This window comes from Aythya marila, assembly GCF_965140915.1.
Source record: "Aythya marila genome assembly, chromosome: Z".
Classification (NCBI taxonomy): domain Eukaryota; kingdom Metazoa; phylum Chordata; class Aves; order Anseriformes; family Anatidae; genus Aythya; species Aythya marila.
The window spans coordinates 54,601,742-54,619,338 of record NC_139080.1 but is presented as its reverse complement, the minus strand read 5'-3'; the positions used below and the strand labels follow the sequence as shown (position 1 = coordinate 54,619,338).

The 17,597-nt window shown below is 38.1% G+C and overlaps 1 protein-coding gene across 4 annotated transcripts in view; it reads right to left on the bottom strand.

Annotated features, from left to right (window-relative positions):
- Positions 1 to 234: 234 nt before the first annotated feature.
- GAK (cyclin G associated kinase) overlaps positions 235 to 17,597 on the bottom strand; it is a 72,848-nt gene continuing 55,485 nt past the window's right edge. For all 4 annotated transcript variants that reach the window (XM_082784216.1, XM_082784217.1, XM_082784218.1 and 1 more), the window contains exons 23-28: positions 15,103 to 15,237; positions 14,634 to 14,735; positions 10,646 to 10,858; positions 9,372 to 9,520; positions 7,147 to 7,323; positions 235 to 5,615 (exon numbers count right to left, since the gene is read on the bottom strand). In XM_082784216.1, the coding sequence (XP_082640342.1) occupies positions 5,514 to 5,615; positions 7,147 to 7,323; positions 9,372 to 9,520; positions 10,646 to 10,858; positions 14,634 to 14,735; positions 15,103 to 15,237 (878 nt within the window). In that variant the 3' untranslated portion in view covers positions 235 to 5,513. The remainder of the gene's footprint in view (positions 5,616 to 7,146; positions 7,324 to 9,371; positions 9,521 to 10,645; positions 10,859 to 14,633; positions 14,736 to 15,102; positions 15,238 to 17,597) is intronic.

The following is a 17,597-nucleotide window of genomic DNA, read 5'->3' as shown; positions in this document are numbered from 1 at the left end:
ACAGCAGTCTAAGAAATTCATCAGCCAAAACCACAGGGGAGGCTGCAGGGGCTCCTCTCTACCAGGAGAGCAGACCTTTCGAAGAGGCACTCGGTTTTCTAACAGGTTCAGTCAACCTTAACATACTAATGAGCACCATTTCTCTAAATTCTTGCATATCTTTCTGAAAAAGGTAGTGGAAGTGCTTTGCATATTCAGTTCATTTTTCCCTTGATAAAGAAAGAAACAGGCAAATTATTTTTATTTATTTTTAATTGATCACTGATTATGTCAATAATACATTTCAAAGCAAAATATTCTGTTCAAGGACATTGTGCCAAACATTAAATCTATTTTTAAACCAGGTTTAACTTTGATTATATTACCTTATATACATACAGGTATAGATTCTCATTTCACTAGTAGCAAAATTACTCAGTACATTGCATTTCCTGGCAGATGGCAAAAATAGGACTTAAGTATCTATTCTGTTCTTCCACACACCCCAAACCAGAAAAAATCACAGGTATAGAAAGTACAATCACAACTACATGTAGTTACAGTAAGGACCTCAGAGCAAGCTAAGTCCTTATCATGGAGATGACAATTGCTTCTAGAAGTCTACATTGCAAAAATACAGTACATTCCACTAAAGAGTTTCAGGAGTTCTCACAATGCCTCTTAATCCCCTTTTGGTAATAAAAGCTTCTATGACAAAATGTATCCTTCATAAAAATGACTGGATTTATATTTCTGAGCATATATTTGAAGTTTGATGCAGTCTAAACTGCAGTCTACAATAAGCTCACCCAAACAGAGCAAGCAAGCACTCCAAGGTTGATCAAGATTGGAACTACGTTTCAGCTTTGCCCCTCGTCCCCGTGCATGGTAGCTGGAGGTACTCTGCACCAGGGACAGACTCAAGCAGTGGGAAGCAAGAAGTTCTTTCTACAGCTTTTGCAGGTCAACCACCTGCAAGGTCTTGACAGAAAAGGTCAACAGACAAAAAAGCACAGGCAACTCTACAGAGCTATTTTGAACCTATTTACAAGCATTCGTTACACTGCAATTGTTAAGACAATTAAGGACAGAGCTAAGAAGCAACAAAGTTTCCACATTTATGTATCCCCTGAAATATTCCTGCAAGCAGCAAAACAAAAAAAAAAAAAAAAAAAGTAACCCAGCAATCCCAAAGGGTAGCTGAGATTTCAGTTATCCTCAAACTCTGCTTTGGTTCGTGCAAAATATTAATCCTCTGCATGCAGCTTAGAGACTGTCTGCATTCAGGAAGGAGCTGCTACTTTGTGCTTGGCAAAACAATTTTAGAGGGACTTTTTAGAATTAACAAGAAAATTGAGGTAAACAAAGTATTTTTCCATGAACAGTAGTTACCCTCAGAGGTGTAAAGCCAAAGACTTTGCCACAGTTCCATGGAAATGTACTTACTCAGCACTGCTGTCGGCTTCCCATTCTGTATGTTCTGCAGGAAGCTACCATTAATTAGCAAACTATCTAAACTTTACCCAAGTGACAACAACAGAGGAACTCTACCTCCCAGACTTGGTGCCTAGGAATCAGTATTGACTCACAATATTGAGCTTAACTATGATTTAATAGGAATGCAAATGTTTAACTGCTCACTTTCATTTCTCTTCCCTGCTATTAAGTTCAAGGAAATCTGACAGCACTAAGAAACACCAAACAACCATGCCAAAGGCTAAAACACTAACTTATTTCTACAACAGGGCCAAGACACCTTACTCTTCTCCATAAGGCAGGTCCTAGCCAAATACACCCTTAACATCTATTGTCTTCTTCACAGATTTCTATTCTAAAAGAAGTTGCCAGACTCTCCAGCTCTAACAACACTAACAACCATGTAACATAACCAACCTAATTCAGAACTAGCTAGCAGAAGTCTGCCCTACCATTTCAAAGGCCCTGCTTTATAGCAACTTCTGCAAAGAAAGAAAGCCAAGCACTTGGTTACTGCCACTGGTCTATAACCAGTCAGTAGCACTTCTAAAAGGGCTGGAAAAGCAGACTACAGACCTATTTTTAGCAGGGATAGTTAGAAACAGGCCAGTAAAGGGAGAATTACAGAAAAGTAAAGGGAGAATTGAAAAACAAACAAACAAACAAACAAAAAAAAAACACCATTTGGGATGTAGGTTAGAGTCTAGACATTCTTTTCTACTCTTCACTTAATCTGTTGCTTTTCTCATTGCTCTTGCAATAAAATTGAGTAGCTTGACATGTTTAAGAACAGAGGCTGGAAGGCTGCAAAGAGATGGTATCAGTTCTTTGTCATTACAGAGAAATGAGAAACATGGGGCAGAGAGCATAGCAATCTGCTGCAAGAGTCAAGGAGATGCTCCAAAATGCAAGTGCCACATTTGAAATTTGGCAGACACAACTTCAACATGGCAACACCAGTTCTGAATCACTTAAACCTCAGCTTTTGCAATCAGAAGCAGATACAAACCATAGCTCTCAAGACCACCTCATTTCAACATTTCAAAATGCGTGCAATGAATAAGCATGAATGGAAAATATGCATTTTACACCCAGAAAAGATTCACTGTATCAGTTAAAATCAAATCTGTGTAATCAATTTTCCTATAGCCTATTCTGAAAAGCTTTCCAGCCTGTGAACAGTAAGAACAGCTGTAATGAAATGTATGAGTAATGGTTTGGGTGCAGTCTTCTCCCATACAGCAGCACTCAACCAATTGACGATGAAGTACAGAGCAAGAGAAAGGGTAAAGTCCTCATTCCCAGGTGGTGTTTTTTTTTTTTTTTTTCTTTAACCATTTTTATTTCTAAGAGGAATTCAGACAGAACTACTAGACTTTTTCTTCTTCCAAATGGCCGTCTCATTTAAAAGCAACATTATGACTCAGCATAACCCTATATACAATGTACCTTAACTTCCCTCTTCCCAATAACTAAAAAATGTTATGTATTACCCTTAGACGATGAAGCACCTTTACTGGCCCTCATTCTGCACTACGAAACACAAAACTTCAATTTACCGTGTTCATCGCTTAAATCTTGATGATGAAATAATTTTGGTTTAGAATTTTTGTTTAACTGTGTCAGTTAGCTGTGCTGAACACAGGAATGTATAAGAAGTTGGATTTTATAATAATTGTATTTCAGTAATGCCCTGTAAGCAAAATATAACAATGTGAAAGTTCACTGAAGTCTGAACCCCTCCTAGATTCCTCACGCTAAAATTCAAGCAAGTAGAAAGGAGCAGAGTAATGAATCAGACAGTTCCTCACTGAGGACCAAAGGTGATTAACCTGTAAAATAAGTAGAGGGTTCCTGTCAACCTGAATAAAGTTTAAGTATCTTGGAAGAATCCACAGCCAAATGTCTGTCTCTGTAATTTTAAAAAATGGGCAGTCAATTTCAAGAGATATTAGGTTCCAATTAAAACAATTGTGCTCATGTTTCCCTGCTCACTTAAAATTGTATCTAAGGCTGCTGTTCAAGCAAATTTTTGTCAATAGTTTTTTGTAAATAGGAGTGGACAAATAAAACCAGAGAAACATAGTTGTCATCCAGAAAATGCTACCAAGCAGTCAATGCAGAGGAAAATTCTTCTGAAATTTAAATTCGAGAAGAGAGCAATAAAAATGTGTCCCTCAAAATTAAGTTTCTTGAATGTGCTGAAAGGAACACGTTTTTTTTCCAAGTCATTTTCTTTTTTTTTTTTTTTTTCGCTCCCTTGGAAATGTTTTCACTCTCAACTGTATATAGGAGTGCAGTCAGTCGTTAAATGTCTGTACTTCAGCCTATATTGTATCATTTGCCTTAGAACTGTAAAAAGCCAACCAGGTTTCAAACACACAAAACATACCACAAGCCGTTGATTTCTAAGGATGCAGACCACGTATGTAAAAAAAAAAACCTGAGGTGTCCCAAAGGAAAAGTCAGAAAGTGAAATACCTGCTTTCATAAAGAATAAATCTAATGGGACTTAAGACTGCTCCAAAGTTGCAACTGAAATACAACTGCAACTACAAATAATACATAGCCTTCCTGATCCATAACTGATCCTGGCTTCTGGCTTAAAAAAAAATACAGTAACTGAATATATGTGAATATGCATACACAATCTTTCATCAGCAAAGTAGCTGACAGTGTTAGAACATGGACCAATTTGCAACTTGTGTTCACAAGTCTCTAACCCCCAGGCTCTTGGGCCGGCTCAGCAGTGGAAAACTGCATCTAAAACCCTGTTCAGGTGGCACTGAAATCCCATTTTTTTTCTTTTCAGATGTTGCTGATTTTTGACACTGATTTTTGACATTCTCAAATCTGATTTGAGAACTGCACTTCATTACTGTACAGAATGTAACAGTCATTGGTCATCTGCATTCATTTATTTCTGCCCTAGTGAAAACTGCCACCTGAACAGGGATGAGAGAACACGGCAAGTTTTGTTCTTATGCTGGGTCTCTGCTCATCTCGTACTTGGTGCATGGAAGGGGGATGACCAGAAATACAACACTACCAATACATCCCATGTTTGCACATACACCAAATGTCATGCATATCTCAAAATACAGAAGTTCAGACATGCTGCAAAAGATGTGTTAAAACTCTAAATGCTCTCTAAATGATAATAAATCATGTAGCATTCACTGACAACAAATCAAAGCAGAGTAAAATGTTTTCTCTTTTGTGCTTACACGTCAAGTTTCAGAATAACACTTTTGTCAGTGTCTGAAGTCCAATGGAAAGCATATTCCACTGAAATCAGATAGAAAAGATACCATTTAAAGAATTGGTAAAGTAAGTACTGCCTTCCAAAGGTTCATAATAAATAACAGAGCAGGAACATGCAGACTTTTAAGCCAAGATTTGTTTCTAGATTCATATGTGGAAAGTAAAGCTAAAGAAAAATCAAGAACAACCCTGGATGACTTTCCCTACAACTGAGGTCTTTTTGGCTAAACAACTGTTAATTTATCGTAAGGAACATAGGTATTGTCAGAAAATATTATTTACAGAATGATTATCAGATTGATTACATAAAATACAGATGAAAATATACACCTTCAGATTTGAAATAATCCAAACAGACTCACTACTGATAACTAAAGCACTTCGAATAAGGTGACAGGCACGAAACATCAAAACAGAATCACAAAACTACTGAAAATAACAAATAGGGGAATGAAGAGGATAAAGCAGAGATCAGCAGAAGTGGAATGATTTAGAATTGATACTAGTGTACCAGAGATCATGGAACTTCATTAAAATTCCATTTCACCATATATAAAACTGAAAAATCTTTATCCCCAGACCATGATTTCTTCAAGTACTGAGCAGCTGTTTTCTTAATGCATCTATGTAATGCTTTGTACTCCACATCTTACAAAATACATCACCACATTTAAGTGCATGATTGCAAACTGTGCTGAAATCATGGAAAAGCACTTCATAAATCATAGGTGAAAAGGTGAAATCACAACAATGTAACTCCAGTTCTTGGAAGTAGTTCAACAAAAGACGAACTTTTAGAAAAGGGACTTGGACCCCTGGTTTTCGAACTCTGACCATGCATCACTTAATTCCATGAAGATCATTTTGGCATATTGCTCGTAAGGTTGTCCTGTGGCCTGAAAACAAACAAGATGTTAAAAACATAAAAGCACTTGGAATTGTGTGCCTTGGGAAACATCTTCAACTTTTTTGCTTGTTAACATAGTGAACAACATTAGACTACTGTGAGCAACATTTTGCAGGCACACAGCATTGCTGCCTCCAACAGATTTTGCCATAAATATTTTAAACAAAGCCAAAGCCTTGGTTTCTTTATGTTATTTCAAACTTCAGTGCAATTTGTAAGTTACTGAAACTTAGAAACTATTTTTGAAAAGAAGAGCTTGGAAAACCTTTCAGCTAATAGCTCTAAAAACTAAATCCAGTCATTTCTGCAGTTGCTTCACAACAGTCCTCATAGGAATATAAAATAATGCTGACTGCAAGTGATTTTAAGTTTCAACATTAACTACACATTCCTGACCGTGCATTTACCTCCACGCTCAAAGGAAGGGAGATGACCAAAGAAGATTCCTTGCCTTGTCACAGCAGCCCTACCTCTGGGTCAGTCCAACCCCCATGGTTAGTAAGGACCCAGTCCCACATTATGGGATGGCCATTGCAACAGGCTCTTTCTAAAAGGAAAGGGAAGCTTCAAAGGCACCTGCCAATGTCACTCCCTTTCTACTGCTTGGCTTTTGCCAGCTGTAGCACTTCAAGGATTTGTGTACTGCTTTAACTCAGGGTCATAGAAGAGAAATTAAAGCTGAAGAGGAAAATGATTCAAAAAAGCTTGTATTCTGACATTGAGCAGTTAAGTGGCTCACAGAAAACACCAAGAAACTAACACAAAGTTGAAGTAAACCACACTGCCAAGAACAGGAAAGAACAGGGGGGAGAAAAAAATTGATGTCTTATTTCTCTGTTATGGCTGCAACAAAACAAAGGACTTGAACAACTGCTCACTGAACTACCAGCAAAAATAAGCTTGAAAATTTAAACTAGGTATATTCAACACTTATCTTTATACCTAAAACACAACCTAGAGCACCGACTCAGAAAAAGATGCTACCTTCATATACTTGGAGACTAACAGAAACAGCAAGAGAACGCATAGGATATTTAAAAAGCAGTGGAATGCTGTGTTCATTGCATTTTTTTCAACAGCTGAGTAATCTCTTGTAAAGGAGGTTCAACAGGTTCTTCCCCGCCAGTTTTGCTGTGGCAGTCTTAGTTGTCATATACTGGTGAATAGCCCTGAAAGTCCTAAAGACTCAGCTGGTAGAAACAAAGTTAGCACTGAGTATGCCACAATGCAATCAGAACACAGCATAACCAAAAATGTAGTCATTAGTGACATTCAGGGGATCTTATTTGATAACGTTGATTTGCTGAGTCCTGTGCTATGTCAGAGTGACAAGAAAAATCCTGCAGTACCTGGATGTAGTAAGGCATCAAATTCAGAAGACAATGGAAGAGAAGTAAAGAGCACCTAGGATCCTGATCAAGAGCCAACACTGTATCATCTGTCAGAGACATGCCCAGTACAGTAAAACCAGTTTCTATTACTTCTGTCTGAAGGAGAGAACATTAGAGGAATACACTCACCTTATCTGGATGAACTACCAGCACTGCTTTCCTGTAGTACTTCTTCACTTGTTCGGGTGTTACTAGATCTGCTATGCTAACAGGTTTCCACTTATTTTCCCCTTCCCAAAGCACTGTATGAAGAGTTGATATTAATGCTCTGATATTTCTCTCCTTTCCTTCAATCCATTCAAGAATCTGGGAAAAACAGAATGCATAAGAACTGAATGCAACAGTGCAAGCATTCTCTGTACAAAGTCTGAACTCTCACTCTTTCTGTACAAGATTGGGACCCAAGTACAATTGTCTTGCTGTATTGATCTCCCAGGTCCAGTTGTCTTACACTACATTCTTCTTTCTTGCATCCAATACCATTATCAATCAAAAGCTGTATTTTGCATCTGTCCCTAGACAATAGCTCATTGTTATTGATTTACTACAGAAATTCTGTCATTGGAAAAGACATTGATGAGTTAGTTACGTATTACAAAACCCTGTACAATTCATGACAAGAGAATAGAAAATAGTACTTAAAAACATCTGTTACAATTACATTAACTCCTTCTCAGGGTACAACATTAATTTCTTCACTAAGATTCTCACCTGAGTTATATACAGAAGTTTCAGGTCTCGTATGCTAATAGTTTGCTTAAGCAATTTGCAAAAAAAACAAAGCATTCTTTCAGATATCTCCATGAAACTTACTTAGAATAGCTGTCCATTTCATTGACTTTGTAACAGTAATATTCAAATATATAAATGTATTAATATTTTGTTATCATCAATACACCAAGAAAATCTGAACAGCTGATCAGATAAGACTCCTAGTTATACAGCCCATCTCTAGAACTACTTCTTTTCATAATTTCTTAGGACAGCAACAGAACCAGCTAACATGTAAATGCAAGTGGTCACCCTATCTATTCTCACTTGTCTGTTCTTTAAGGATAGTTGCACTATCAGCTTAATCCATCTTTAGAATCATAGAATCATAGAATATCCTGAGTTGGAAGGGACTCTTAAGGATCTTCAAGTCCAACTCTTGACACCGCACAGGTCTACCCAAAAGTTCAGACCATGTGACTAAGTGCACAGTCCAATCTCTTCTTAAATTCAGACAGGCTCGGTGCAGTGACCACTTCCCTGGGGAGCCTGTTCCAGTGTGCAACCACCCTCTCTGTGAAGAACCCCCTCCTGACGTCCAGCCTAAATTTCCCCTGCCTCAGCTTAACCCCGTTCCCGCGGGTCCTGTCACTGGTGTTAATGGAGAAAAGGTCTCCTGCCTCTCGACACCCCCTTACGAGGAAGTTGTAGACTGTGATGAGGTCCCCCCTCAGCCTCCTCTTCTCCAGGCTGAACAGGTCCAGTGACCTCAGCCGTTCTTCGTACGTCTTCCCCTCAAGGCCTTTCACCATCTTCGTAGCCCTCCTCTGGACACTTTCCAACAGTTTCATGTCCTTTTTATACTGTGGTGCCCAGAACTGCACACAGTACTCGAGGTGAGGCCGCACCAGCGCAGAGTAGAGCGGGACAATCACCTCCCTTGACCTACTAGCGATGCCGTGCTTGATGCACCCCAGGACACGGTTGGCCCTCCTGGCTGCCAGGGCACACTGCTGGCTCATATTCAACTTGCTGTCTACCACGACCCCCAGATCCCTCTCTTCTAGGCTGCTCTCCAGCGTCTCATCGCCCAGTCTGTACGTGCAGCCAGGGTTTCCCCGTCCCAGGTGCAGGACCCGGCACTTGCTCTTATTGAACTTCATGCGGTTGGTGATCGCCCAGCTCTCCAACCTGTCCAGATCCCTCTGCAAGGCCTTTACGCCCTCATTCGAGTCCACAACTCCTCCAAGTTTGGTGTTATCAGCAAACTTGCTCAAAATACCTTCTATTCCTATTCTTTTACTAAGGAGACATTTTGGAACTCTACAAATTAAGAACAATTTTGGCTTCAGAAAGTCTATTTTAGCAAGGTACATTCTTAAATTTTCCGTGCTCAGCTAATAGAAATAGGAACTTGCATTCCTTCCACACACTTTGTGTTCTTGTCCCTGCTGCTTCATCACTAGCTAACTCTTGTTCGTGCTAATTAACTTCATGGTAGTATGATAGTCATTTTAATTTAAATACAAATAAAACTTCATTTATCTGCTTTATCAGTTTTTTATTGTACGATTTTGCTTTGTTATTGGTAGTTCAAAGCATACGCTCAGATTTGCATTTGAATCAAAATCTGTCAAACCAACCTTCAGTTTCAAGGGGTCCATATCTTTAGACATTTCTTGCTTTCTCATCTCAGCAATAGTTTTTGGTCCCTTTTTATCAGATTTAGCCGAAAACCCTTGATTAGATAAGAGATCCTCAAAGTCATTTGCTGAAACTTTTGGCTTCTGACCTATGAAAGGAAAAAAACATTAAAGTTATATGGGAGAACGCATTAACTGGAGAAATGTACTGCATGCACTTAGCTACACCTGCATGACTTTACTCTTCAGCAGCTAGATAGACTCCACAAGAGTAACAAAAGGACAAACGAAATGGGTCATTGGTAAGTTTTCAGTCTAGAAGAATAGAACCTCACACATACTCATGACTAAATGTCCTCTTTTTTTTCTAAAGAGGAGTAGATATGAGGAAGTACACATCTAACTATTCATGATTTTGGAAATTGTTTCATTTTTCCACTATAGAGTAATTCTAACTGCTGTACAACAGCTTTTCAGATGACTGAATATTTAATGGTCTAGTCAGAAATGTTCTGTACATTTAAGTATGTTGAAATTTATGCAGAATAACAAAGGAAAAAAATATCAACAAGAACAGTTACAGAACTGTTATGAAACCCACGAATTTTGGAGAACTGCAGAACAATTGAAGTTGGATGAGACCACTGGATGTCATCTAGTCCAATCCACACCACTTCAGATTAAATGAAGTCCTTGTTCAATACCATTGAAAGGGAGGCATTATCCCGATACCTATAAATCAGGATTTTCCTTCCCCTTCCCCTCTTCCAAAAGGCTAACACAGACAGATGACACATCCATCATAAGGGACTGTTTCCAAGAATGAATCTGTCTGCTCCTTACCCCAACTCTGCTCTTTGAAACAGTGATTTGCAGTACGTTTAAGTTCATCGATTTTCCTTAAGACTAGCTGTTCCTCTTTAGCTAGGGAAAGGGCTGCATCCTTTTGCCTGTTGAGTAATGTTATTAACCAACCTCTCTTCCCTGCATTCATGCAAATTTACCTTTTGAATTCAATGATAGAAAGCCAGTACCCATTTGGATGAGAGACTATAGCCCTGAGACTTTATACCCAAACATGCAAATGGGCCATGGTCAGGTTGTCTGTGATATTCTAGTGTAGCGTTACAACAGCAGGACACTAGATTTGCCAAACTCTCTTCTACTTTATACTAAATGTAAACAAATAAAAAGACAAAGGTAAAAGAGTTTGAGGCTAACAGCACACCTAACTTCACACAGGCCATTATAAGTAATGCCCTCAGAAAACTTACCAAAGCTTGGGGTTCTGACTCCTCTTTCTTCTCGTCCGCCAATAACACCAAAGTTCCCGCTATAATTGGGTTTAGCTGTAGTGCTGGGTTTAGTCTGGGAGTGCCACAAAGTACTTTGTGGTTTTGTAGATTTCTGCCACTGATTTCCTGACTTCTGAGATGGAGCAGCCTTCTGACCAAACCCGCTACCAGAGAATCCACTCGTGGAGGAGCCTAACAATAAATAACAAATTAGTTGTTCAGCTCAATATCTCACTTGCAAGTAAGAAACTTTGACCTTAACATTTAACTACACAGTTTACAGTATAGTTTCTCACTATACAAGAGAAAGCATAAAAAAACGCTGGTCTCGTTAGCAACTTGCATAACAGTAGCCACGGCCATGACAAAAGCTCTTCCAGCCTTACCTCAAGTTCTCAGCTGTCAATTTTTAGCAGAAGCATTCACTCATCTGATCAGACAGGCAAATGTATTTGCCAAAAAATAGTTCAGTGACAGCAGTTATGCCTACCAATTTACTACATTTCAACATCTGTTAATGGGTATCAGAGGACATTAAAAGCTAATTATGATCAAGAAAATGTGATATATTGAGAATACTTTCAAATGAATGCTTTCTAAGTTTCCTCTTTAGTGATTTCATGGACTATTATTTAAGAAAACTCAGAAGATAATGCTATAGTAATCAGCATATGTTATGCAGCACAGGAAAAAAATACTGGTCATTACAATATCTCCTGAAAACTTCACAGCACAATCCATAGGCTTGTTTTAACAGTACAACATTGTCTTGATTATTTAGATCCCATTTCCCTTCACTTAGCTGGTATAGATACAGCTGCTTAGCAGCCTCACCAGCTACAATCCTTGGGAAGAAAATCCAGGACATTTTTCCATTCTACAATACTCACTACAAACAAATTAAGCACAATAAAGCTCCAACCTTTTAAATTCATTATTCAGCTTTTTGTCTCACTAATGAGAATAAACTTGAATTTTATTCTAAGCCAACCCACCATTAGACTGCCCTTGTCTGACCTTGGAGACATTTCTAGAACTCAGTTCCCCTGAGAAGTTAGAGCATAAGATGTCTTGGCATATATCAATAAGAAGAAAAAATAGCATGATGGCTGAATTTAGATGCATCTAGATTTTTTGTAAGGGAAACGATTCACACCACACTTATGGCAACCTAAAGCAGAATAAGACCTCTTCATCTTGGAACAATTCCCTAAAAATGACAAAAATTCAACACTAGCGTCACTATATGGATGGTTACACAACTGAAGTCAGACAGGAACTTTGAAGTTTAATATGAATGAAATACTGACACTTCAAATATGGAAAGACTTCTTTTATTACTTGGTTTTGAATGACAAACTTATAATTCTGTCTCATTAGTTGAAGAAAGGTGAATTAATATTTATAACTCCACTTATTTTCTTACCCAGCTGCTGATCATTAGAAATTAACTTTCAGTTCAAACATTTCAGGCCAGTTTAGACTTACCTGATCTTGTTTCTATCTTTCTATTCCTTTATTTGTCCTAAAACCTCAGGAGGAAAAAAAAAAAAAAAAAAAAAAAAGCTTGTCTGGCTAGGCTCAGCAATATAAACTCAGTTTTCTCTTTCAAAACTAGTTCCCTACATTTCTGTTCTTCTGGTAACATTTTAGTAGCTGCTGTGCATACTAACAGCTTACATAAAGAATGGATCCCTAAGGCTATGTGCAAGATAGCTTGCTATACCTCTCAATACCTCACCTGGTAAAACCTAGTATTGCAATACATCACCTGAAAGAACTCCCTCTGCAAGAAGTGCTCCATTACAGAACTGCTTTGAGTAGTCCCAATCTTTAACTTGTGAAATTTACAGAAAAATCCCTGCTACCTAGGTACATTAATTACCTTGTAGAGTAAGAAATAATCTTATTGTACTACTCTCTTTCACATAATTCTATATTGCTTCAGTTATGGCCTACCAATTTTTCCTTATAGGGCAAGCCAATGCCTCACTATCAGCACCAACTTTTCAACAGCACATTCCTACTCTCTTGTAGAAGACCATTACTAGAAACGAGAAAGTGTGACCAAACCAACTATCGCAGGTCACTGTTGGTATCTTACTATTATCTTCATGCTATTACTAGCTTCAGCTATTGTTTCCTTACTGTGATATAATATTCCCAATTAAGGAGTGTTCACTCTCATAACATACAAGTCATTATTCCAGAAGTGTTAAGCCCAAAAACTCCTACAGAAAGACAGTACTAAGTCTAAACTGCAGTTCTTACACTTCCCTGAAGATTTATTTCAAGCCTGAGGCTAACTAGCCCAGTTACACCTGGCCACCTCCTTATGCAGTCCTTTTTTTTTTCTAATGAAAATTAAATGATTTTATGATTAGACTTCCAGTTAAGTTGGAAAGCACCTTTAAGATCATATAGTCCACCTAGCACTGTCAGGTCTACCACTAAACCGTGTCCCTAAGCACCACATCTACACATCTCTTAAATACCTCCAGGGATGGTGATTCAACTGCCTTCCTGGGCAGGTTGTTCGAATGCTTCACAACCCTTTGAGTGAAGAAATTTTTTCTTAATATCCAGTGCAAACCTCTGGCACAACTTGAGGCCATTTTGTCTTATCCTGTCACTTGCTGCTTGGGAGAAGAGAGTGGCCTCCCCCTTCCCCCAACTACAACCTTCTTTGAGGTAGTCAAAGAATGATGAGGTCTTCCCCAAGCATTCTTTCTCAAGGCCAAACAGTCCCAATTCCCTCAACTGCTCCCCAGACTTGTTGTCTAGACCCTTCACCAGATTCATCGCCCTAAAAGGAGTTGATCTGAATCCTAAAATCACTACAATTCCCTCTACTCATTCAGCGTACAATCATACCTGCGTCTCCAAGTCTAACATGAAATGAGTTTACTCACCCTGCCTATAGTGTTAAAAAGTCCATATTTACCTGAACTATTGAACTAGAATAATTCTGTAAATTGTTTCCTGCACAGCAGCTTTATTGGCACCACTTCAATACCAGTATTTTGCAAGGCAGCAGAGAAGCCAGCATTGTATATCACCTTGCATTTAAATAAGGTAATTTCACCAAGAGGTTATTCAATTCAATATATAACACTAACTGCCAAGGCAACAGAAGCTTCTGTCAGCTTCAAGCTAAGGTAAAAGCATATTTTTCTGCAACTCAGTAGCTATAGGCAGTTCCAAATTGCTCTTCTTAGACTCTTGGCAGCTAGTCACATTTAACAGCAGCCAATTGGCCATAAGCTGTGGCAGCATGGTACTGAAAAGAAAGGTCTTTTCCCTGCTCTTATTTTTTCTGCTGTTTGTGAAAACACCTGAGTTTGGGTGAATGTAACATCTTGGGACAACTGTTACTCTGGGATGTGTCCCATCTTACATAGCCATCTTGTTCACACAACTGCAAGTTGGCAAATCTTTATAATACTGATGGAATTGGTGTAGGAGTATTTACAGCAAGCACAAATCAGACCCAGACATGACAAATTTGAGTAGCAGAACTATACAAACCTACTTATTTCTAAGAAAAGTACTGAACTGACAGTTCTTTTTTACCCTTTATTTTGGGCCTAATCAAGAATTTAATTTGGCTTCCTATTTTATATCTTTCACACTACCGTATCAAGCAAAAATATATTAGAAACCCTATGATAAGTTACTGGAGCAGAGACACACTTTCTCTTAACTTCTCAACTAGAAGTCTCAAGAATTAAGCGTGTAAAACATTTCTAAATCACAGCTGAAGTCACCTTCTTAAACATAATTGTGCATATTTCACACAATCTCTATAAAGGTACGATTGTTTCTTGTTACACATCTGCTCACAGCAACTGCCTGAAGCTGGCTGTTACCATTTAAAAGAAAACTTTACATAAGCTACCATTCACACTTACTGGAACAATAAGCAAATCAGAAACCAGAGAAGCATTAAGTTCAGACAAGGCCTTACCTGGAAGACCAGATCCAAGATTGGCAAGATCAGCAAAAGGGTCCACATTCTGAGACTTAGCCTGGTTTAAGGCTGGACCTGAAGACGCACTGGGCTGACTTCCTGTGGTAAGAACTGGACTTGTTTAATATGAAAACACATCATGTACTTGGCTTATTTAGAAACTGAGAAAATTAATAGAAATGTAATTTCCAGGTAAGCCTCTCTAGTATTCTGCTAGATGACATCTTTTACCAGAACAAGAATCACCATTACTATAGGCAACTGACACTATTTAGTTCCTATACATTGAACTTATTCTGAAAAACTACTCAAGTGCCTTAAAGAGGCCCTTTAAGCACAAGAGCATAGAGTCCTTTAAGCAACAAAGCAAAAGGCAGGCAGACATGTTCAGCAGTTTCAGGTGACTGAACTGACCAGGTCCGGAGTATTTCTTATCTCCTCTAATGGGAGACTTTTTTCATCATACCTTCAACAGCAGACTTCGTTTGTGCTGATGGTGTATAGACAGGTCTGGAAGAATCTACCCAAAAATCCCATCCACCTAAAAGATCTGGGTAGCTTGTAGAAGATGACATTTTACTTGTCTCTAATTCCAATTTCCCTACAAAAGAAAAAAAATCCATGATTATTCTTTTAAGAAAACTACCACAATAACAAGTCTTTTGCCAGTACTGCTACAGCTTTACCACATTGTCAGCTGGCCTACTACATGGGTTGCTTAGGTATCTCCATAGTAGTAACGTGCTCTTAAATGGGAATCAGAAGGGTTTTCACACCAAATCCTTTCATTTGTATTTCAAACATCCCACATATTTCAGAGAATTTAGTCCAAAGGTAACGCTATGACTTTAGCAGCTTAGGTCTCATAGGCTGAAGAAATATCTAATGGATGGCTTCAGAGCATGCTCCTGTTCCTGCTGATGCAGCAGGTAACCAGAAAGCAGTAGTGTATTTGCCTCTCGGTGCTCAGAACCCCAGCTATCTGCTATATAGCAATGCTACTGGTTACAGAAGTACCTAAGTGCCTATTCATCAGTTCAGAAATTTTACATACTATATGCCATTCCCAAAATGTTAATTGGGCCTGAAATTAATAATTAGTATTAATATTTAAGTTAGAAAAAAAATTGGCTTATGATCTCTGCAGTTATATGTTTTCCACATGGAGATGAGACAGTTTACAACCACTTATTGAATTAAATTTTCCTGTGATAAAACCACAATGAAAGAAATAACTACACATTAAGCTTTCTTTATGTAACTTCTCATCTGTAGATCACAAAGAACAAAGAAATTTCTTGTAAACCAAAAGGCTGGTTTATTATGATGCAAATTTTCCAAGCTCATTTCGAGACCAACTGAGAGCACAATCACCACAGAAAACAGCTCCTCCTCAGAAGACGACTACACTGGTCACTCAATTTTCTTTTGATCACATTTCATGCCTCCTGCTATTTTTTGATCAGATCAGTACATCCTCACATGGGGAAATACATTCCTGCCCAGACTTCCATCAAAGATGACCTGCTTCCACACCTAAACAAACCAATTCTGTTCTCAGAAACGCTCACTAAACATTTATTTAGTGAGGAAGAATACACACTCTTTCATCTGCAGAAAATTTTGTAAGTGTGGCCACTTAAGACTTAAAAGCAGGTGATCTGTTCTTAAGTAAATGCTAATCCCGTGTCCTAGCTTCTCTCTCAAGCAACTGAAAGTTTTCACAGAAAATTAGATTTCCTCCCAAAACAGTTTTAGTAGAACTGATCTATATATTTTTATATTATGGGCCAGAATGCCTTAACAGACCACACATTGTTTAAAAAGTATATTTTCTATAAATTAAGTTTATATTTTAAAACTCCAGTAAATTTCAAGCACCCTTGAGAAATAAGTCTAAAATTTTAGTTCTTGAATTAGTGTTCACTGAAGAGCATTCCTCCTTATGTCTATAGAGGTTAGTAATTGTTTACTACCAAAGGAAAGCCTATCCATTGCTTCAGAATTTGATTTGACACTCGCTACTTCTCCAAAAATAGATTCACCGTATCTTGTCACTGCAGCTTGTTTTAAATGAGCACTGACATTACCAATTTATTTTTAATGAGTTTTAAATTGTTCCTCACTTTAATGACCTGATGTTTGCACTTTCTTCTGTGCTCTCCACACAATTTTTCCAAATCTGTCATTTTTGAGCATGCTCTCCCCTGCAATCCTCCAATTGCTAGTTAGCATGTCTTCCCAGTCATATGCACTCCTTCATATTAAAAGCATTAGAACTACTAATATTCCTCATCTTCTTGTTAAAATTGATACTTGTGACTGGATGGAATGCTAAAGCCTCAAATACGTAATTTATTTCAGCTAAACACACAGAAGAGCTGTCATTTAAAAGGTAAACTTAAAGAAACATGAAGTGTTAACCCAGTTTCTCCACTTCCACAGTTTTTATATCTTGCATAGCAACAGTTTCAGAAACTGATAAATATTGGGAAATGCATAACTGTGGTCTGAAGAGAAAATGGGTACATTTGAAGTATATTTAGCATATATTGACAGAAACCTCTAGAAAATACATCAAAATAGTAGACAAGCTACTGCATTTACCAGGGTACATTGTCACCATAGTCAAAAGACAAAGCACAAACACTATGCACAGAAGTCAGATATATGAAAATATCTTTTTCTTCCACACTTGCTTAAATGTTACAGATAGCTGAACATACTGATGATCTCCTTGAGGTTGCAAGTAAACATTTAAAGAGCTGAAATTTTCATTTGTGCATTTTTTTTCAACTTCAATATTGTACAAAAAAGGGTTCTGTCATGTAGGGATTGGAGCATCTGTCACATGAGGAAAAGGATGAGTGTGCTGGCATTGCTTAACTAGGAGAAAAGGATTAGGGATGAAGGATCTTCTTGAAGTGTGTAAGTGTATATACTTAAGGGATGAAATAATGA